This window comes from Macaca fascicularis, chromosome 9, assembly GCF_037993035.2.
Source record: "Macaca fascicularis isolate 582-1 chromosome 9, T2T-MFA8v1.1".
Lineage (NCBI taxonomy): Eukaryota > Metazoa > Chordata > Mammalia > Primates > Cercopithecidae > Macaca > Macaca fascicularis.
The window spans coordinates 84,832,510-84,855,978 of NC_088383.1; the positions used below are offsets into that span (position 1 = coordinate 84,832,510).

General features: G+C 37.0%; 1 protein-coding gene and 1 long non-coding RNA gene across 3 annotated transcripts in view; one reads left to right on the forward strand and one right to left on the reverse strand.

Annotated features, from left to right (window-relative positions):
* LOC102119175 (uncharacterized) overlaps positions 1–23,469 on the forward strand; it is a 149,629-nt gene that overhangs the window by 55,092 nt on the left and 71,068 nt on the right. Inside the window, exon 4 of the long non-coding RNA XR_001493507.4 lies at positions 18,884–18,962. This is a non-coding gene — a long non-coding RNA (uncharacterized lncRNA). The remainder of the gene's footprint in view (positions 1–18,883; positions 18,963–23,469) is intronic.
* Positions 10,922–23,469, reverse strand: part of CABCOCO1 (ciliary associated calcium binding coiled-coil 1) — a 105,102-nt gene continuing 92,554 nt past the window's right edge. For both annotated transcript variants that reach the window (XM_015456306.4, XM_065521059.2), the window contains exons 6-8: positions 17,861–17,983; positions 17,039–17,179; positions 10,922–11,767 (exon numbers count right to left, since the gene is read on the reverse strand). In XM_015456306.4, coding sequence (XP_015311792.1) covers positions 11,693–11,767; positions 17,039–17,179; positions 17,861–17,983 — 339 coding nt within the window. In that variant the 3' untranslated portion in view covers positions 10,922–11,692. The remainder of the gene's footprint in view (positions 11,768–17,038; positions 17,180–17,860; positions 17,984–23,469) is intronic.

Sequence of the window (23,469 nt, forward strand, 5' to 3'; positions counted from 1 at the left end):
TAATGGGAATGCATCTGGTGTTTCAATTTTTAGTCAATTTGAGATATTCTTTAAGATGTGTTCTTCTAAGACTAGTTTTCTAGTTCTTTTTTTTTTTTTAAACTAAAGTCAGTATGTCTCTTGACTTTTAGGAAAAGATTTCTCAGTGTTGCCTCCTTTCACCTGTTTTCAACTTCATGCATTTTATAAACAATAAACCTGAAGCTTAGTTGGGGCGATGTGACAGGCCCACCATTATGAAATTGATTTCGACTGAATCCTTGCTGGAATCCATCTTTAGAATTTATCTCAGTACTGCAAAGGCAATGTGTCTATTTACCAGATGTCATGAGCCTGTCAATGTGTTTAACTTAGATTGGAAGCTTTTCCAGAACAAAACTGTTTCTGGGATGCTCTTTGGGCTTCCCTGGGTCAAAACAGTGCCTGCTGCATTCTAATGATTGTTACTTTTAATCTCCAAGCTTCCAGTGGATTGATCTGGAGGCTGGTAAATGACACTGAAGGCTGGGATGCAGCATACGCCTGTCAGAAGCAGTGGTTAATTTTTCTTATTCATAAAAAGTCAATATAGAATGCATGAAAAACACAAAAAGATTTTTAAAAAATCACCTGTAGTTTCACCACTAACAGATAACCCTCCAATTTGTTTGAATTCTTTTTCTTTGCCTATCAATGTTCCCCCACAAACACAAGTCATACTAAATGATAGATTTCACCCTTTTATCATTTGATAGTATATTATAAACAATTTCCCAAATCTGTAATTGTCTTATTATTTTGTTTGTTTTATTTCCTCCATTTAGTGCTGTGCAGTGCCCTGGTGATTCATCTGTCTATTCATTTTGAAATAGTTCTAACAAATAAAGAAGCCTATGAGGACACCTTGAATAAAGACACTTAACTAAATCTGAAATAGCCACACTTGGTTGAATGAGTGATGACCATGTCATCAAAATTTCAGCAGAAAGGAAATGGCAATAATAATTCAATATGAGGCCAGCACCCTAAGAACTGAATAGACTTGGTTTCAAAAATTTCTAGCTATTTTTCACAGACATGTTAGAATGCAGTAGGTTTTTCTATGACAATTATTTTTAAACCACACCCACACATAGAGATAATAATTAGCACCAGTAGCATAATCTTTGAAAAAGAAGAAAATTTCCATCTATTTGTTTATCTATCTACCTATCTATTATCTATATCTAAATTTGGAAATGAAGAATGAAGAGAATGTTAGGTCATTTCAAGATATGAAATATTATAAAGGGAAGATCACTTTGTGGAGTAGAAATGGCAATTACCTGCCCAATAGCTGTTCTTTTTTTTCTCTCTCTAACAGAATCCCAGTTTTGTTCAAGTATTGGCTGACTCTGTTTTTCAGGGCCATCCTCTAGTCCTGGTTAGCAAATGTTAACCCACCTAAATCTATCATGAGAATTCTACTTCGCTTATCAATATCTGGTTTAGGGTTCACCATGTGACACAATTCTGGCCAAAGGGACACAGAAAATTCTCTTGGCAGGCTTTGGGAAGTTTTTCTTGTTCTTAAGAAGAGATATAAAAGAAGAAAAAAGTTTCTTAAAAAGAATTTTTTTTTTGAGTATTTAGTCCTTTTGAGAGGATATTGCTGCCATTTTTGGACTATAAAGGAACAATACTGGGGACAAAAGCCAAGGTGCTGGTGAGGGCACCACAGATAGAGAAATGATCTGGGTCCTCCATGACGTCATGAAGGGTCTCTACATATTTTTTTTTGTTATTTTTTGAGTCATTTTAGGTTTAGAATTTTGCTTACTTGCAGCCAAGAATATGCCAGCTGATTCAGGTGGTACCCATCACAAGTGGACAACTACTAACTGAGCATGTTTGCAGGAGGGAAAAACAAAGTTCTGTTTCTCTTTCCAACTCTGTATATGATCTGACTGTGCCTTTTATTTTAACCTATGGAACTGTCTACTATCCAAGCCAGATTAATACTTCAGAAATACATACTAGTGTTGAGAACTGGATATAGTTAATATCCGTAGCAGTCAACACATCAATATTGGCTCTGCTGAGGGACTTAGCTGGGTTCTTGGAGTAGGTATTTAGTAAATAATTTTTAGTGAATTAAAGACTATATCAGCTGAAAAAATGACCTTGGCCTAAGGGAAAAATTACTAGCAAATTAATAATTTAGGGCCTTGTTTTTTACATTTCTTGTTGGAGAAATCCCAAGCCAATCATAGACATTTTAAAAATTACTAGCCTCACTTGAAGGAGAAAGTAGGTAAGGTGTGGACCCTGGTAGAAAATTCCTAAGTGTGCAATTCATCATACTTGTGAAGCTCAGTCAACTATTTCATAGAATGCCAGTTTAGGAGGGACTGTGGGCTTATATAAACTAAGAAGTAATTACCTTATATAATAAAACTATAAGCAGGTCCCTAGTTAATGAATTTGCTAGTTGTTTTTCCAGTTTATAGACATTGACCCATATGAGACATATTATGTATGCATAACATAGAAAGACATATCGATTGAGTTAATTAGAACAGGCTAAATTGTTGTAAAGAATAGACCCAAGAATGAAGTGGCTCTAAGATGTGGAAGTTTATATTTATTGCTTGTCAGACAGTCTGGATGTGTGCTTCAGGTTGGTGAGTTTCTCCTGTCATGTGTTTATTCAGGAACTGAGGCTGGTAAGTGCACTGTTACCTTCAAATTCTCATTGTCCTCACTGCTATGCAGCCAGCAGAAGATGAGAGAAGAGAACATGCAGGAGGTGTTGCCTGGTCTTGAGCAAAGCCCTTAACATAGCCAATTTCACTTCTGCCCACATTCCACTGGGTAGAACTTCATCACATGGCCATACCTAACTGCAAAGGGATCTGGGAAATGGAGTCCAGCCACATGGTTAGGGAGAAAGGGAAAATGGATTTTGGTGGGCAGATTCTGACACATATGTAGGGTAATAGAAAGAGCACTGGGCTGGAAAATATCCTAATTGGGGTGACCCCATCCTCCCAGGTCTCTTCTTCATTCTCCCTACTGCAGCTAGAGTAATCCTTGCATAGTGCAAAATGCCTGTCCTTCACCAACCACCTCCAAGTTCTGCTTAAAATCTTTTAGTAACTTCTGATTGTATTTAGGACAAAGACAAAACTCTTTACTCTGACTTACAAGGTTCTGCATTATCTAATCTCCACTTACCTATTCATCCTCAACTTTGAAAATGCTCTTACTTAGAGACTTCAGCCACACAGGCCTCCTTTCACACGCTCTGCCTTCCATATTTTATTTCCATAGGGATTTGCACTTGCTGTTCCCTTCGCTTAAAAACTTCCTCCTCTCCTTAATGAGTGCCCAATTCATCCTTGACATGTGCCTCTTCATTAGAACCTTCCTTGATTTAGTCAAATTTCTCTATGTGAGCTCTTGCTGCAGGGTATACCCTTTTTCTAGAATGCATTATAGTTTTTTTAAAACTAATTGTTTATGTGATTGATTAAAATCTACCTCTCTCAGTAGACTATAAACTCCATGAGGCAGTGGTTTTATCTGTATTGCTGATGTATGCTTAGCATAGCTTCTGACACACAGAAGACACCCAGTAAACATTTGTTGAATATAACCATGTTTGAATGAATGAATGATAATGTGGATGCTAATTTGGACTTTGCCATAAATTACTTGTGTTATTACAGCGTCTTTTCACTTTCCTGGCCCTCAGTTTCTTTATTGTGAAAGGGTTAAACTAGAAGATGTTTAGGACTTTTACCACCATGGTCCTACGGTAGTACTATTTTTAAATCGAATCTTGTTGGTCATGGATTTTGTTCGATCATTCAGTTATGCATACTAAGCAAATGGAACAATTCTGGCTCTGGCAAAATCAAGCGAGAACACTTTTTATTTGGAATTTTTGACTATTGCAAATTCAATGCAAACTTTAAATTTATCCTAATCCATAAAGTCCAATAACAACCCAAAAAGGGACTGGGTAGAGTTAATGAAAAATTATCATATCAATTTTTATACTAAAAAAGGAAAAAAAAAATCCATATTTTGTTGGTCATTGTAACAGTTTAACAACTCCCACGTGAGGTTGGAAGATGAGTACTATGTTACTTTTATTCTGGTTGAATTTGGGCCTTGGTTTTGTGAAAGCTATACATGTATTGACAATGCATTAATATAAAATGTCACTGGTATAAAAACAGGGCCTAGGGGCCGGGCCCAGTGGCTCACGCCTGTAATCCCAGCACTTTGGGAGGCTGAGGCAGGTGGATCACGAGGTCAGGAGATCGAGACCATCCTGGCTAACATGGTGAAATCCCGTCTCTACTAAAAACACAAAACATTAGCTGGACGTGGTGGCGGGCGCCTGTAGTCCCAGCTACTCTGGAGGCTGAGGCAGAAGAATGGCGTGAACCTGGGAGGTGGAGCTTGCAGTGAGCCGAGATCTCGCCGCTGCACTCCAGCCTGGGGGACAAAGCAAGACTCCATCTCAAAAGAAAAAAAGACAAACAACAACAACAACAACAACAACAACAAAAACAGGGGCTACTTTTTTCCTCTTTTTGATTTTGAGATGAATATTCAATGAAAATATTAATAACCAGGCCATTTTGATCTCTTTTTTTTTTGGTGCCAGGATGGCAGGTGATATGATTATTACCAGGCTTGATTTCAAGTAGCTGGATAGCATTTATTTGTTTATGTATTTACTGTGTTTTCCATGTTATATAAAACAAGGACTGCTCATTTAGAGAAATCTTAGCAGAATCTAAAGAAGCCTTACCTCATTGTGAGCTGCTTGAGAGACTGGGGCCATTCTATAAATGGTTGATTTCTCTCTCTGTCTCTCTCTCTCTCTTTTTGCTTTAGAGATGGGGTCTCACTCTGTCCCCCAGGCTGGAATGCAGTGGTGCAATCATAACTTACTGCAGCCTCGAATTCCTACGCTCAAATGATCCTCCTACTTCAGCCTCCCAAGTAGCTGGGACTATAGGCATGTGCCACCAGGCATGAATAATTTTTAAGTTTCTTTTGTAGAGATGAGGGTCTCTCTATGTTGCCTAGGCCGGTCTTGAATTCCTGGCCTAAAGCAGTTCTCCTGCCTTGGCCTCCTAAAGTGTTGGGATTACAGGCGTGAGCCACTGTACCCAGCCTGGTTGATCTCTCTATTTAAGATCAGCTGATAGAACACATTATAATGTTGTGTTATACAACGAGTTTGGTACTAAAAGAAATCTATGTTCTCTGCTTTTATAAAGTGTGCATATTTTTGGAAAAGTTTCAAATTCTACTATGGAACTAAGAAGGTATGAATAAGTCTAGAACGGTTGAAATTTACAATTACCTCTTTAAAATGGGATGTATTACTTTCTCTTTTTTCTGAGCATATTTTTTCTAATTTGCAAGATGACTATATTTGATTTTCCATGTGACATTTGCAAGGGGGTATCATTTTATCAATAGTGACATCTGACTGTGGGCATTTTTTCTTCTAATTAATTTTGTTTTGACTAAGATTCTTTTAAAAATTAATAGATTTTATTCTTTTAAAACAGTTTTAGATTTTTTAAGGATAGTTGTAGATTTGTAGAATAATTGAGCAGATAGTACAGAATTCCCCTATGCTGTCCCCACTCCAGCACTGCACAGTTTCCTCTTAGTATTATTATTAATCTTACGTTAGTATAGTACATTTGGTGCAGTCCATGAACTACTATTGACACATTTTTATTAATTGAGATTCATAGTTTATTCATATTTTTTAAGATTTCCTTTTTCTGTTCCAGAATCCCATCCAGAATACCTTATTACATTTTAGTTGTCATTCTCTTTAAGCTCCTCTTGGCTGTGACATTTTCTCACACTTTCCTTGTTTTGATGATTTTGGCAGTTTTGAGGAGTACTAATCAGGTATAGACTATTCCTTTTTTGGAATTTGCCTGATGTTTTCTTCATGATTAGACCGGGGTTTTAGGTTTTTGGCATGACGATCACAGAGATCTTCAACATTTTCACCTCATATCAAGGGTACATGAATTAACATGATTTATTGACTGTTGATGTTGACCTTGATAACCTGGCTGAAGCAGTGTTTGTCAGGTTTCTCAACTATAAAAGCATTATTTTTTCCATAGTATATTCTTTGGAAGTCACTATGTACAGCCCATACGTCAGTGGAGTTACACTCCTCCTCTTTTGGAGTGGAGTATCCACATAATTTATTTGGAATTCTGCAAAGAAGATTTGGACCAACATTATTTTAAGTAAGTGGGTTTATATGGGTTTGAGGATTATCCTTATAAACATTTTGTGATTATAATTCTGCATGTTATTTTGAAAAAATAATTCACTTGCGTGTCTTCTGTCTCTAGATTATAAACGTCATTAATTCCATGGACTCTCTCAAGTTAAGGACCTTAATTGTCTTCTTTCATTGTGGTACTTAGAAAGCCCAGAATAAATTACAAGCTAGATTAAAAGGAAGAAACAAACACCAAAATGACCATTGAAGACATTTTCAATGAACATTCTCTGAAGCTAAAAATTATATTAACATAAAACACTTTGGCAGCTCTGACAAATAAAATATGATAAACCAATCTTCTTCACTGAAGGTACTTCTGTGAAAAGGAAAGTCATCCTGAAAGCAAAAGGAATTTTTAGTATTCTCTCTTTGGTTTGAAATTATTTTGATCTGGATGGAATTATTTTGATCTGGATTCGTTTTTCTTTGGAAACTTAAATTAATAGGTATTTTGGCTGTCACGAGGGGGTCTTGACTTCTCTTATTTAACAAACGAATGTCCAGGAAACAAATGACTTTCATGTCCAGAAGAGGGACTTCTTCCAGAGGCTGAAATTTGAGATGTCAGAAGTATTTCTCTTCTACAATTGTTGGGAAAAGGAGCACATTTATTCTCTAGGGGAACTGAAACATAATGAAATGCAATCTAAGAACATGCAAACTTATTATCTACCAGGATGATTGAATGGTTCCAATCAAATGAAGGATAGAAATAGGGGCTTTATATTCAGATTTTGGAAAAATGACTCCACAGTTATATTTAGGCACAACAGTGCCTGCAAATACCTGAAATAGTGGCAGTCTGTGGCTTGTTTATAACATAATGAATATATTTGCTCTTTGAAACTTATCATGGGATCTATGCAAAAAGTTTTCCAAATTATTCCTGCAAATAGAAGAAACATACTTTATTGTGGATGACGAGAGAAAAGCTGCTCCTAAGTGATAGGTTGGTATTATTTTTAAACTGGCTCTTCAGAGGGCAACCTTTATGCCAAAGAGTGCTTAGAGTAGGTGGACTCTGTCACTTTAAAAAAGTCAAACATTTTCTTTATTTCTCCCTCTCTTAGAAACTGCTATGAAGTGTTGCTATGACATCATTAGCAGTAGGACTCTTTTTATAAGAATATTCCCTTTTCCAGGTCTCCATGGCTAGAAGTCTTGGTACCAGAGAGATGACCTTTTTAAAAACACAAATCTGATGTCACTTGCTACTTAAGGTTTGTCAACAATGAGTCATTGTTTTTACGTTAAAAATAAAAATCTGTGGCCAGGCACGGTGGCTCACGCCTGTAATTCCAGCACTTTGGGAGGCCAAGGTGGGCAGATCACAAGGTCAGGAGATCGAGATCATCTTGGCTAACATGGTGAAACCCTGTCTCTACTAAAAATACAAAAAAATTAGCCGGGTGTGGTGGCGGGCGCCTGTAGTCCCACCTACTCGGGAGGCTGGGGTGGGAGAATGGCGTGAACCCGGGAGCGGAGCTTGCAGTGAGCTAAGATCACGCCACAGAACTCCAGCTTGGGTGACAGAGCCAGACTCTGTCTCAAAATAAATAAATAAATAAGTAAAATATAATAAAAAGAAAAAATAAAAATAAAAATCTGTAATGTGCTCCACAACCCCACAACAGCGTTGGCTCTGGACAATTCTTCAGCTTCAGCTTGTGTCCCAGGGACTTGGCACATGCCTCGTTCTGTCAGAAACACATCTTCCTTCACCTTCTCTTCGGTTAAATTTTCTTGGGCCCAGCCCTGATGTTGATACCCATAGGAAGATTCTCTGACCTTTTAGATGCCACCAAGCTCCTTTGCCCTATATTCTCCTAACTCCCTGAGCTTGTCTTTATCACAGTTACTATTAACTGCCCCCACTAAGTTATTAGGGCAGATACCATGTCTATTTGGCTCACCACTAAATGCCCAGGCAAATAGAAGGTGCTCAACGAATACATCACAATGAATAGATGAATAGAAATGAGTTATATATTCTATCCTTGGATACATTTTTCAAAAACTTAATACACTCATTAGCATAAGCAAGTTTGTTCCCTTATTATAGTAATAAGGGAACAGCAACAAACTTGCTTATTCTAATAATACTATCATATAGTAAGGAAAAGGAAAGGTCAGCTTTCTCTTTATTTCATATCAACTACGAGATGGCTAGATGAAGATAAAGGTTAAGCACTTGGGTTTTGTGATCATACTGGCCCAAGTTCCAAACTTAACTCTACCACCTGCAGGCAGTATGATCATGGAGAGTTACCTAAACTTTCTCTGTATTCCAGTTTCGTCATCTGTAAAGTAGGTCAGACTCGGTTTGGAAGCCCCGTCCCACCAATCATTAAATGTGTAACTCTGTTTAGGTTAATAATCCCTCTAAGCTTCAGGCTCCATAACTATAAAATGAGGCTAACGATTAAAGACTAATAGTATCTATCTATCTATCTATCTATCTATCTATCTATCTATCTATCTATCTATCATCTCTCTCTCAGGGTTATTAGGAAGACTAAATGAATATAGTTTTCCTAATAACCATAATATATATATTATTATCACACATTATATATGTTAAATGAACATATATATATTTTCTTATAAATATATGAAAAGGTATTCAACCCATGTGGAGTAAAACAATAAAAGCAAATTAAAGCAATAGTGTGACATTATTTTCTATCAGAATATCAAAGACAAAAAATTGACTAATGTATGTTGTTGGTAAAATGTAGAGAAAGAGGTATTCTTTTTTTTTTTTTTTTTTTTGAGACGGAGTCTCGCTCTGTCGCCCAGGCTGGAGTGCAGTGGCCGGATCTCAGCTCACTGCAAGCTCCGCCTCCCGGGTTCACGCCATTCTCCTGCCTCAGCCTCCTGAGTAGCTGGGACTACAGGCGCCCGCCACCTCGCCCGGCTAGTTTTTTGTATTTTTTAGTAGAGACGGAGTTTCACTGGGTTAGCCAGGATGGTCTCGATCTCCTGACCTCATGATCCGCCCGTCTCGGCCTCCCAAAGTGCTGGGATTACAGGCTTGAGCCACCGCGCCCGGCCGAGAAAGAGGTATTCTTACACACTGTTGGTGGGCATACAAAATGGTGAAATATCTTTGACAATATCTAAGAATATTGGAATGCACATACAATTGGACCTAGGAATTCCATCTCTAGAGTTTTGTCCTACAGGTATAATCATATACATTCACAAAGATGTGTGCGCAAGGGTGTCCATGCAGCATGGCGATAACAAACTGCTGGAAACCAAAAAGTTCAGCAGGAGGACCCATCAAAAAATCATGAAATTGATAAAATGAAATACTACATGGTTGCTAAAATGTACTGATAGGAAATTCTCTCTCCGATATATTACTTGCTGAAAAGGAATGTAAAGAGCAATATTAAAAAAAGACCACTTATGCATGTATCCAATTGTTTGAATGGGCAAAAAATACTTTTGCAAGTTGTGGTTGCTCTTACTCCTATTATTATTATATCTTCAAGTTGGGTTGCCAGAGAGATCCCTGGGCTTCTCCACCATGGAAAATACAGGAGAGCAGAGTGGCAGGGTGGCTACCATGGGATGACTTCAACAGAGGGAGAGGACATGCTGCCCCACAGGTGCCAGTGGAGAGAAAGAGAAGGCTCGGAATTCTGGCAGACAGTCTAATCAAGCAACTGGGCAATGGGTATTAGGGATGGGCAGCGGCATATTGAGTCCTCATAACCACTTCAAAAAAAGTATTACTTCCAATTAACAGATGAGCAAATAGAAGTTGAGTAGCCTGTCCAAGGTCACACACTCACCAGTGTGAAGCCAGTATCACACTGTGGGAGTCTCAGTCTAGAGACCACAGCTTTAGGCATGCTTACATATATTGTCTCTATATGGTGTTTAGGGATCCTAGTGCTATTTTGGTTCAGTCTTAGAGTCCTGATACTTCTGACTGATATCCTTGCTCAGATAAGCACTCTTTATTGGAGATGCAGGTCTATTCTGTGCCAACGATTGCACGTGAAGCTGTTTTTGGTGATTTCTGGAAGCTCCTTTATTCCACATTTGCAGTCTCCCCAGTTTCAGTTTGTTCTGGAGAAAACACCGCCTGATGGAATCCAGACTTCATGAGCCCTCCTACTGATCTGCAGCCATCAACGTTTTCATTTAGGAAGGACAGCTCAGAGAAGAAACACATCTCCAGGCCTTTTAGTCTTGGAACTGCAGGAACAATAAACATTGTTTTACCTTAAAAGGTACTCTTACTTCGCTGATCAGTGTAGTTAGAAAATTACCAAATGCTGTCAGATCTGCCTGTGCCCCCAGTGAATATATTTTGGGCAGTTTCTTTGAACTGATGGAGAAAGTAGGGTTAAAGCTGATATTCAATCAAGTGTCACCCCGATCAAAGTACTGTATAACCTAGAAAATTTTTGAGGAAACTGCTCTCCATTCCAGCATACTCTGACGTATAAGAACTTTGGAAAAGAGTTTGGTAGTAATTAATTAATTTGTCCAACTGGGGACAATCAGCTGGCAAGTTGATATTTTTTCTTTTGAAATTATATTTTAATAAAGGTATTTAAAGACTTGAGATTTTAAAAAAATAATTCCACTGCAATATAATGGTTAATTTTGGGAACTCTATGAGTTTGATTTGTATTTAAGATTTTTACAATCTATATATAGGTTGGTCTTTAATAACCATTTATACATTGCTTCTTTTTATATAGGTCATGTATTCTCCTGGGAGAGTAACAAGATTAGAAATAACAAATACAGTACAGAATAAATTAAAGTGCTTCAAACTGCATTATATAATTTCAGAAAACTGGTTTCACACTGAAACGTTTAAATAAGAAAAACAAATGATTTCAGTAAAAAATAAAAAAACAAAAAACCCTCGTATATGCACTTGAATTACTATTGTTTAACAAATTTTATCCTCAGTAGTGTGGTACTGATATCTTTTCACAGTGTTCCAGTAATGTGGCAGTTCATTTGGGTCAAAATGGATAAAGTTATTATCATTTTTCTTTATTTCTGGTTATTTAAAAAGTTGGCTTCATTCTTCTTGAAGATGAATAGCATTTATTAGTCAAAACGTCAAAGGACTATCATAAAAGTAATTGTATTTTTATATATAATTCTCCAAACTCTTGTATACAAAATATTCTTATTACACTTGGTGCAATAAATTCAGAGGCTGTTATGGGATGGGAGATAGCAAAATTGGGACCAATACTTTCCTAATTACTTAGGAAAATAAAAACTGGGGCTTGGTTTTCCTTTCACAACTAAGTGACGGAGATACGACGCTCCAGAGAGTCTATTATTCTGACTGGTTTTGTTTGTTTCTGTGAAGTTTAGCATCACTCTCCTTGTACCGAGTCCTCAGGCCTTTTTCAATTTTTCTATTCGTGCGTTAAAGGCCTCTTCCTGTATTTGCAGTTTTTCGTTTATCTCGGTCTGTGAAGACAATCATAAAAAACGTGGTTATGATGGAGCTATCTTTTGCTGCACATTGTCTTTGTGGTTTTGACATACTATAGTGCCTAAAGACAGACATTATCCCTCACACACCTTCCTGTTTTGCAGACATAGCTGTGTTTCAGCCTGTAGTGATGTGATAACACTTTATCATATTTCTCTGCACATTTCCAATGTATAGCATGTCTGCTATGAACAGGAAGTGGTATTTGGATGGCCATTTTTCACATAGCCTTGTGTTGGAAGATAGGATAATTTATCTGTATTTTCAGACAGACTTTACCAATAAGCACCGAATCAGAATAACTGCTTTGGGCTCAGTTATTGCTGGGCTGTGGGTCCCTCCACCCATCTGCAATGGATGTCTGTGTCTTCTGTGTAATACATTCTAAATGAGATCCCAGGAAGCTTCTGTTGCGAAAAAACAACACAAATAATCTTACAATTAGAACAATTCCCATAATTAAGAGTATTCATCATACATTAGAACTCTTGGAACGATGCCACTTTGTGGTATAGTTTTGGTAAAAAAAAGTAAGCAATTACTCTCAGGTTTTGTGATTGCCGAGGTGGTGATAGCATTTTGCCTCTGGCAGTGATCTTCTGTGGACTCATATTGCTACCTGCACAATTCCATAAATACTTTCACATTATCTAAACATTAGTAGCCCTGGAAATGTCTTCCCTTTTTCACAAGGGATAATAAAATTAGGTACAGAAAAACCAGTGGTGGTTGACGTGGCGAAATTGGTGTTTTTGTTCTTGTTTAGGTGATTTAAAAAATGTCTACCACTGTATAAGGAGTAGCTTATACACATCTGTGTTAATAAACTCAAAAAGTTACATTTCTAATAGCTGTAACATTATTTGAGGGCTTCAGGGTAACTGTACTTTGCAAACCTTTTATTATTTTAATTTAAATAGAAGACATTTAAAAAAATCAAATACTGTTTTAAGCCCAGATATAATTTTTCATATTTATTTACAAGAGGGTAACTATAACAGATAGTTTTGAAATGTCCATGCTGCCTTATCTGATGAGATGTGATCTCATCTCACAGTAAGATATGATATTTCTGGAAAGATCATATATGTGCCAACAATTCTGGGTTCAGAATTCTCACAAGTATGAATCTTTTCTGATTCAAGCTTTAGTAAACCTTGGGATCAAGCTCTGGCCTCTGCTTTCTTATCTTTTCCTTTCTTGGTGGTTGGGTGGAGGAGGCAAGGAGGGATGGAACTGTCCTCCAGGTCACAGAGGAACTTTTTCTTTAGGGTGTACTGACTCTAAAGAAATCATCATCTACGCATGATTTTAGGTAGGGTCGAAAGGAGCACTGGTCTCGGACTGGGACGATCTAGGTACTAGTTCAGCTATGTCGCCTTAGGTAACTCACTTCACCACCTGGATTTTAGCTCTTACCTTAAAAATTAAGTAGGGGAGCCGGGCGCGGTGGCTCAAGCCTGTAATCCCAGCACTTTGGGAGGCTGAGACGGGCGGATCACAAGGTCAGGAGATCGAGACCATCCTGGCTAACACGGTGAAACCCCGTCTCTACTAAAAAAATACAAAAAGCTAGCCGGGCGAGGTGGCGGGCGCCTGTAGTCCCAGCTACTCGGGAGGCTGAGGCAGGAGAATGGCGTGAACCCGGGAGGCGGAGCTTGCAGTGAGCTGAGATCCGGCCACTGCACTCCAGCCTGGGTGACAGAGCGAGACTCCGTCTCAAAAAAAAAAAAAAAAATTAAGTAGGGGAATAGGATTATGTTAACATCACACTTTAGTTTTTGGATTCGTAATTCCAACTTCCAATTTTGTGATATACTTCACCAATGTTATCTTTCATTGTTATGATGTCATGAAATACTTAAAAATCTGTTACTCCTGCCTCATTAAAATAAATTTATGGCATACAACATATTGGACCACATAGGGATTAAAACGGTTTGAAATAATTTTACCACAATTTCAAGGGATTGGGAAGAATTTCTCCACTCAAACAATTGATTCTTCCCACTTTCAATTAATGTCCCTCTATGCCCACCAGTAATCTCATTTCTTTTCAGCTAAGGATTAATGTGCTTATCATCTACCAGTTTCTGTTTCACTACTGCATAGAGATTTTACATTCACTTGGAGGCCTTTCTGGTATTTTACTGAGACAGAAATTATCAAAACAAGTGTAGGCCTTGGGAAAAGGTTCCTGAAGGTGCACCTAAAAGAGTGGCATACTGACAAAGGTGAATAATGTTTCAGATCTCCAGACTTTAGTGCTTAGTACTTTAGTTCAGTCACAACCAGCGGAGTTTGGATCTAAAGGCTCTACTTCTAGTCAAGAACAGGCTGCCATTAGCCACTTTTCTTTATCATTCTTCAGAACCTTGCTGAACAGACAAACAATCCTGCAAATACTGTGGTTGGGTCTGGTTCTAGTTTTTTTTTTTTTTTTTAAAGGAAAAAAAAAATAGGTTCAGTAGTCTCTCATTGACCACTTCTTTGAGATGATCTCATGCTCAGCTTTTCTAACCTGGAAAATTCAAGTTGACCTAAAAACATCTAGCGTCCCAAGATGGCAAACTTCCCTCAAAGTTTTTACATTATTTTACTCTATTGCTTAGACAGGGCCAACAGCCAACATGTAATGTAAGAATTTAGTGTTAGCATTCATATTTCTCTGAAATGTAGTTCTTTAAATATATTTAAGTTTGCTCCATTGGGTATAATTTTTATTACACAACTCAGGGCCAAAATAATTTCATTTTGAATGTATCTTTAAAATTAAAATACCTAAACTATACAGGCTTAAAATGTTTGCTCTATTCAGTATAATTTTAATTAACATCTCAGGGCCAAGATAACTTCATTCTTAATAAATATCTAAAACCATAAAATGAGTCAATGGGAAAATAAGTGAATTAACATAAAAAACTTATGGATTCATACTACATTTTCAGAAATTTCTGTATTAGAGAAGGTCAAATATGCCTGAAACCACAAAGAAAAGGAGTTTTGAAAAAAACTGTACTTAAAACATGAATTATTTACTGCCAGTTTTTTTTTTTTTTTTTTTTTTTGCAAAAATTGTAATAACAGTATGACCTTTACACAAAGGAGGAGAAAAAAAACTGTGGGAAAATTTAAAACATCTCACAAGCAGTAATTCATTAAATGTTCCTACAGCAGGTCAATGTATTCAAATGGCATATATACACTGACCACTGACACATAGCTACCTTTGAAACGGGATATGGCAGTTCTTAGAGCAAGGAACACTGGAAGGCAGGTTTTAGAAGTGGAAAATAACCTATACATCTAAAATAGGAGGAGGAATTTAGGTAAGCAGAGAGTAATTACCCAACTTGGAATCTGACCAAGACGCAAGGGTAAACACGGAAAAAGTGCCACACCACGGGAGTATTAACATCCAAAGTAGTCTGGTTGTCATATTAGAAGTTATGTGGTTTTTGTGGATAGCACTGGAATTAGAACTAGAACCCAGGTCACAGCTCTCATTCAGGGTCTTTCATCAGTTGTCGACCCTGGGAACTCTGCACAAATAACTTAAGTCTTTCTGTGTCCCATTTTTCAATTTATCAGGGGAAGTGCCTGCCTCACTCACATGGAGTTTACTAGGATTACTGAGAAAAAATACATAAAGGGGTTTGCCATCTCGAGCCATTGTATAATTCCACATCATCATGCTATTTCATTGAAAAATTGGCAGTAATTTGGCCCAGGCTGATATCTACAAATCCACTTACTATGGAAATGATTGTGGCACCTAGCGGATCTGCATCCCTGTCCTCTGGTCCATGTCCTCTCCGTGCTTAATTACATTTAGGTGAGCAAGCTATTGAACCTCCAGGATGGCTTCAGGCCAATGGGAAGATAACATACAGACACACAGCTATCATACAGAGTAGTGGTATAAATGCTGTAGACTGTAATATTGAAAATAATTTCAATGAATAGTTAAAAACATACTGTTCACTGCATGGAAGACAGCTTTGGTAAAGACGTTTTCGATTTTTTGGGCCTGCAAACAATTCAGTTACTGTCTAGTAGTTCCTTGGCAATAATTTCAGAGCTGCAGGATTGCAAAGGAGCCCAGAGCCATGATTATACATAAACTATATTTAGATGAAATGTTATCAAATCTAAAAAGGAGATATGTTCTGAACTCAGCTTAATTCAACTGCACTCTGCCCTTCTACACAATAACCAGTTATTACATTCATGGGGTTGTTAACAATAAAGCTTTGTGTAAAACGTCTTCTTCCACTATTTCTGGTAAACACTAAACACCCCTTATTAAGCTGAGGACTTTGGCTGAGCCTGTTGGCACCAAATCATTAAATGTTCGTGTAAATAGTGCAATAACATTTGATGATTAAACAAGTAACAAGGTATGTTTATGCCAAGCTAATCTTGTGCTCTTTTTAAATTAGTTGTTAATACAGTGGGCTTTTAATATATGGTCTCATGTTCAGATGACAACTAAATCTTCTCCTGAGGTGCATTAATATTTTAAATATGCACTAGGTTGCCCTCCTGATTTATAGTCATTTCTAAAGAAATTGCAAGTGTACTCAGAATGTGCATTTTACTTATTTAATCATTTGGCCTGAAAAATTATGTGAATTCCTGTAAGTCTTTGAGTTGGGGTAGAAATGGCTGTTTGTTTTTTGAACAGAATGAGAAAGAACTAAGCATAAACCTAAGCCAGTTAATAAATCATTGGCAGCTGCTATTCATATGGCTGCTGCCATCACTATGTTCGTGTAGTTATTGGTGTAAACTGCTTAGCCATTAATGATAGGTGAAAAGGAACAAACTGTCTGAGAGGCAGTTCAAAGATCTGAAAGTCTTTAGAAATTTGGGGAGAACACTTAGCTAAGGATTAAGGTTTGATCTTCAGTGTTTACCATTTAGAAATGCACTCCAATTCCTTTTGCATGAGCAACATTTACGGTTTGACAAGATATAAAGCCTTTACCATGTTATTTTTTGGATTTTGTCGTTGATTTTGTTAACTGATAACATGCACCACACTAGATGCTGTTGGAAAATCTATTTTGTGATCTTACTGAATCTCTGATGACGCAACTGAGAATTACGTGAAGCTGTTAAATTGAACTTCATCATAAGCATCACTCGTGCTGGCCGTGTGGGAAGTGTTTATAGACATTAAAGTTAAGGTTGGCTAATTAACCAGTAATAAAGTAAGTGAGCATACTATCAATACTGAGTACCTGAATGCTGATTAAAATGTCATCTGTGACTTGATCCAGCACTGATTTTACATCTTCAATGGTGAACCCAACTAAAGGATCCATGTTTGAGGTGTCAGTTTCTGGCTGAGACTCCTCAGGACTTTGTTCTTGATCCAACCCCTAGAATATTGAAGGTAAACAACACTCAGGTGATTTCTAGAGCATTCGGTGATTTATATGGAATGTAAAACTTCTTGTTTTAAATTTATTTTATTTTACTTTAAGTTCCAGGATACAAGTGCAAAATGTGCAGGTTTGTTACATAAGTATACGAGTACCATGGTGGTTTGCTGCACCTGTCAACCTGTCATCTAGGTTTTAAGGCCCGCATGCATTAGCTATTTGTCCTGATGTTCTCCCTTCCCTTCCTTGTCCACCCTCCAACTGGCCCACATGTGCGTTGTTCCCCTCCCTGTGTCCATGTGTTCTCACTTGAACCTCAAATTTCTATTGGATACTTTTCTAGCAGAAACAATGTCAATCTGGAGGGAGATTTTGATTTGATGTTACTCTGCATTTATATTCCCATTCATAAGGATTATGACAGATCAAGTCATGGTATCAACGTGGTGCCTAGGGGAAAGTGAAGGTGGAGATTAGGAAGGGTGGGGTGCAAAGGATTAAAATTGCTGAACTACCATCAGCGGTCTCATCTTTGAATTGACACTTCGAGAAATATTTGTATTTGGTTGGGAAAAATCAGAGGCAAAGAAAGTGAAGAAAACCTTTAGTTCGTTTCCTCCCTCCCCAAGAGAATATAATGATGAGGTAGGGTGAATGAAAAGACAAAAAGAAACATACCTTCATTTCTGTATCCAATGTTGTGGGGGGCTCTATGAATGTTGAATAAATATCAGATGAGATTCCTTCTTCCAGAGGATTTGGGAAAGGGCTACATGCAGACTTGACAACCTCTATCACTTGCTGATGGGAAGAAAAAAGTTGAATTATGACACAGCCTTTGGTGAGCAACCACAGTTTCGGTCAGTTCCGTTACATATGTACCATAGTTCCAAGTCTGTTATCTTTCAAGTGCCACCTCCTTTGAATTTTTGATGCCATTGCCCTCTTGGTTCTCTAGTGCTTTTTGAGCTCCATTTCTCAAAATTAACACTTTGTTTGCCCACTGTCTCATTCCCTTTCTATACTCTGTGGTTTACGATTTCATGTAGTATCTCCTCGATCTTAACTGTTTTGTGCTTCAGTATCCCCTTTCTCCTGACTATAAGCCCTCTGTAGGTGGAGAACCAAGTTTTAGATGCTATGTGTATCTTCTCTAGTTCTGGCAGAGGATTAGGTGTTTAATACACTTAATGACATCCTGATGGGGACTGCTATGACTCGGCAGAATGTAGCTGCTGAAGTGGCCATCAAGAACTTGGTGATGAAGACGATAAGGGCTGCAAAGGTTAATATATGAAGCCAGTGGACCAGGGAGGAGATTTGCCAAACACACAGAGGGCAAGGCAAGACTTCACTATGAGCATTGAAGAATTCTTTAGCAGCAGCGTGCCGCTCAGAAGGAGGCTGATGGTTGGTTAACACTGGAAATGAAGGAAAAGGAGAGTCAAGGAAGCCAACTTTGGCAGTGCCCATCTCACTCTGTCTCAGGGGAGGGAAAGGGGAGATGAGGGTATTCATCACATTAAACATTTGATTCATTTAATTAGGTGTTGTTCTAATTCCATGTTTAATAAGCAATATTTTGGTTATAATTTGAATTCCCGTCCCAGTTGATCTGTAGAGACATGCCCAATTGAGGGTTCTCGTTTGCACGCCTACTACATGCCTCGTTGTAAATTGATAAATTGTTTTACTTTATAGGAGCCTGTTACTGTGGCCCAGAGATGAAGTCACCCACAGTATGCTGACAAAGTCAGGCCCCAAGATTAGAGCTTCAAATGTAAGTTTGAAGACAAAAATTTGAAAATGCATAAATTCGCCAAATAATTATCATCCTGTGAAGCCTGAAAAAGAAAAACCAATGAAATAATCATGAATTCATTTTTAATGTCTCCACGATATTTCAAATGAATTTGTATGTTACATGTCACCATATAAGTATTAATGTTTTTGATTTAGATAGGTTTTGGAATGTACTGGCAGCTAAGTTTTATTTTTGGTCTTACAAATGCTTATGTGTTTTGCATTGAATTAATATTATTAATTTTAACTTGATTTTATACAAAGTTGCTGCTTAGTGTAAATATATAGAAGCCCCAACGTGTCCTAACTTTATAGGCAAAAAGATTTGGAAACCAAGAGGTTAAATGATTGGCCTAAGGTCAAATAATTACTTCTTGACAGGGCTGGGAGTTAAACTCTGGTGTGCTGACTTCTTGTCCTTTGTGGTTTTCAGTAAACTGTAATACGTCATTAAGTTGCCATATTTGGAAATTACTGCTATTATCAAGCACTTAATTTTTATTCTGTTAGGTGACATCATTCCAGATTGTTTATCTTAAGTCAACTAAATGTTAATCAAAATAGAATATTTAGAAAACATATCAGAACGGTTCTTTTCTCTTATGCACTTCCACGAGCCATTGCATTTTTCGTAAATGGGGCATACAAGAATTTCATCTTCCCACAAAATGATTTGTACCTTTTTTCAGCACTCTTGTTTTTCATCCTTCCTTTACCTTCTATTGCTCTTTATCTTACCAAGCTAGGAAAAGGAGACAGCTAAACATATTTTAGTGGCCTCTGAAACATTATAGGTAAAATAAATAAGCTGCACATGGGAATCAGAGACAAGGGAAGATGATGAGGTATTTACTTAGTGGTATAGACTTTAATATACACTGAGGAACAGGAGTGGGGGTGGTGGGGATGAGTGAGATGGCAAAAAGAAGAGAGAAAGGAATTGAATGGAGTTTACTGAATTTACTGCAGGCACTGAGATAATCTGCAAGGTAAAAGTGTTGTTTTTAAGGCAGTAGAATTTTCTCTGGTCTACTGTCACCATATCTGTCTTGTTGCTGAGCTTGGCCATACACAGGCTAGGCCTTTCTGCTCACTTGACCTCACACCCTGTGGAAGTTCTCAATAGGTTGCCTCTCCGGCCTGGTAGTAGCAGATTCTACCATCGGCCCTTTTCTACTTGTACCCATTTCCCCATCAGATTATACACTTAAATGTAAGCAGGTATTTGTGTCCAATTCTCTCATTTCTTTCTCTCACATCCCTGTGCTCTGGATTTCTTTATAAGGCTCATCTGAATGACTCACCAACTACCCAGTTTCCTGGTCTTTGGCACCGTGTGTGTGTGTGTGTGTGTGTGTGTGTGTGTACTGGGCACACACTTGGAAACTTGGAACTTCCCAGCTTCCACATCATCATTTCTTTGGTGGAGTGAAACTCCCAAGAACCTGAAGTTCTGACTGAGAGTTGAGCTTTTCTTTGCCCTCATTTTTATGAGTGTAGCCCACATAACTATTAATTTGATTTAATTGGTGCACAGAAACTAGGGGGTGAGAATTTCTTCAGGGTGTTTTGCATACTATTAGTGAACCAAACCCTAGCTCTGTTTTTCTTTTTTATGAAGAATTACGCTTAGCTGTGTTAGTGAGATACTGCAAGGGAAAGAAATGTCCCAATTTCAGAAGAGGGTAAATATAAAGTCTTTTCATTAATAATAATAAAGTACATTGTCAAATATATGGTTTGAAATAAACATAATGCCCAGAAGCATCACAGTGATTTTTTTCACATTAAAAATGGTAGCCTTTTTAAAAAGCAAGTTTAAGGAAAATTAGAATCAATAATTGTGGTGAGAGCCCAGAGCCAGAAACTATGTTTAAATGAAACCGTCTGATGCAATAGTTTCTTTAAAAAATACAATTAGGCCTTTGTATTTTTTTTAACAAAACCTCATGTTTTACAACATCGCTGGTTCTGTAATAAAATCTATTTAAAAACAGAGAGACATGGTCAGCTTTATTAAGTTAGATTTTCTGAAAGAACGTTATAATTTCCTCAAGTCTATGAATAGTTGAAGCAAATTAAATAAAGCTAGTTTTATAACTATTTTTATACATTCCTGCAGAATTGTAATTGTCTCATTTTTTTCCCCTCAAAAGTCTAATATGTTACCTCTTAAATCTGGAAAAATAAAAACAGAAAAGGATCAAGAATGTTTATTAAAAAAACACTCCTATTTGGTACCCTGATTTAGCAACCTCCCTTTTTCTATATGAGAATAGCACTCATAATCTTCAGATCAGGAAACAAAGGGAAGGCCTTTAAGTGAGTTGCCTGAGGCCTAATGCTGAGATTAAAAATCAGGAGTTTCTGATTATACACATACATCCATTTGGCCAAATGATTGGTTTTGCTTGACTTTCAAATACCCCCTAAATATTACTTTGAATGTAAAGCAATAAATGTGTTTCTCTTGCCATTTTTGAATGCTTGAACACAAATGGATATAATAAAAACAATCACGTTGTTCCATGTGAATGCCATTTATATTTTTTCTGATAATGAGCAGACCATTTGAACTAAGGTGAGTACATTAAAAGCTCTAATAAAGAAGAGAATAGATTTCTAAACAGAATAATGGACTGTTAAGTGAACATACAATAAATAACATCTACAGATGTGGTTGCTAGAAAATTAGTTTTGCATAACTTGCCAATATACATTTCCCCCAGATGTTATCTGTTACATGAAAATTAAGTTAGTTATATTGTTCATCACGTGCACATTGCATTAGTGTTATTTAAGATGGTTTACATCTTTACCTGACTTGTGCTATGGTATTTAAAGTTGAATTGTGCTTTAAGTTGAATTGTGCTATAGTATTTGAAGAATATCAAGTAAATGGCTTTTTGGCATAATTTAATACTCGTAAGTATAAAATGTCATTGCCAAGCATTATGTATCTTAAAAAATCAAGGTTGTTATTTACAAGCCAAATAAAATCATAAGAAATCTTTTAAAAATTTGCATATTCAAGATGAAATGGACATCCGCCATGGGAATAAATACTAAGAATTTTGAACTCTCTTGGAACTAAGTACAGGGTCAGTTTGGATCTAAAAACATGCTTATAGAAATTAGACTCTGTTTCTAGATCTTACTGTGTCTGAGAAGTGGTATAAAGATTTTATCTGAAAATTTGATCACTTCATGCTTTCTTTTTTCTACTTTCCGTGTTAACATTATCAATAGTATGAGCTCTGATGTATTGTTTTACTTTAGTAATGCTTGTTTGGAGAAAGTATAGTGATTTGTGTGTAGTGGTTGTGCCACTGGAATCTATGACTAAGGGGGTAATTATTAAATTATTAAAATCTATTATTAAATTTTTAAGATATTAAATATGCAGTTAAGATTACATCTTTCCACTATTTTGAATAGCAGAAAGCAAGATAAATCTGCTCAAGCTTTTTTGAGACACAGGCACATAGACAAAATACTGGTTTGCTTTGTAAAGACATTTGTTTGGAATTGTCAGATGATGACTTCATATGTAAATCAGAACTTACTATAAAATGTCAAAGTTTCAAAAAGTAAACTTTACTGCAAACTTTCCTGACTATTAACTAAGGGAAAAAAAGCACAGAAATTCCTGTAATGTTTTAACGATTTCCCCCCCTTGAAGAAAGGCATTACTCATTTGCAAGTCTAATTAAGAAGTACTTGTGTGGTTCTGGAAATTTTTAACAAAAACTTGCAACCCATTGCCCACAATATATGGCACATAAAGCAACAACATATGAATGCCACCTGCAAAATGCAATAAACTCTAGTAATGTCATACTGAGGCCATAAATTTTAAATGAAAAGAGGAAATTCAAAAGCCAACATTATCAGAGAAACTAATTAATCCATTTTTAAAGTATTTTTCTTTTGTGATAGGGCCATTACAATCTTCTTAATATACTCTGTAAATGTAGAATATCAATTCTACTAACAAGAGTCCTCCTCCTCCTTTGCATTTTTGACTTGGAAATAAATTTGCAAATGCAGCACATTAATTTTCTTTCCTATGCTTAATATGCAGTATTTACATTTTGAAAAGGTTCAAAATGTTGCCAGGCTTCTGCAGAGTATGAATAGACATCTAATAGCAAGTTCTATTTTTATCCACAGCATACTGGTAGTTTGAACATTTATAACTTAATAGAGCTTTGAGACCATCAGATCCACACATGCTAATCACCTAAACAGTGAACGGTAACACAGTACAACAAGTTAGGACAGGAAATGAAGATTACCCATTCCAGCTGAAGCTGCAGGGAGAAATTTAAGTTGGCAGGCCACGGTAAACCAATTTGCAATCTGGCTAGGACACTCCAGTTAACACCTTGTGTCCATTTTTATTTATCTCTTGATTTGATCTTGTTTCGCTTGGGCTTCAAATAATAATTTTTAAAAAGTTAGATAATTAAAGTAAGTGATTC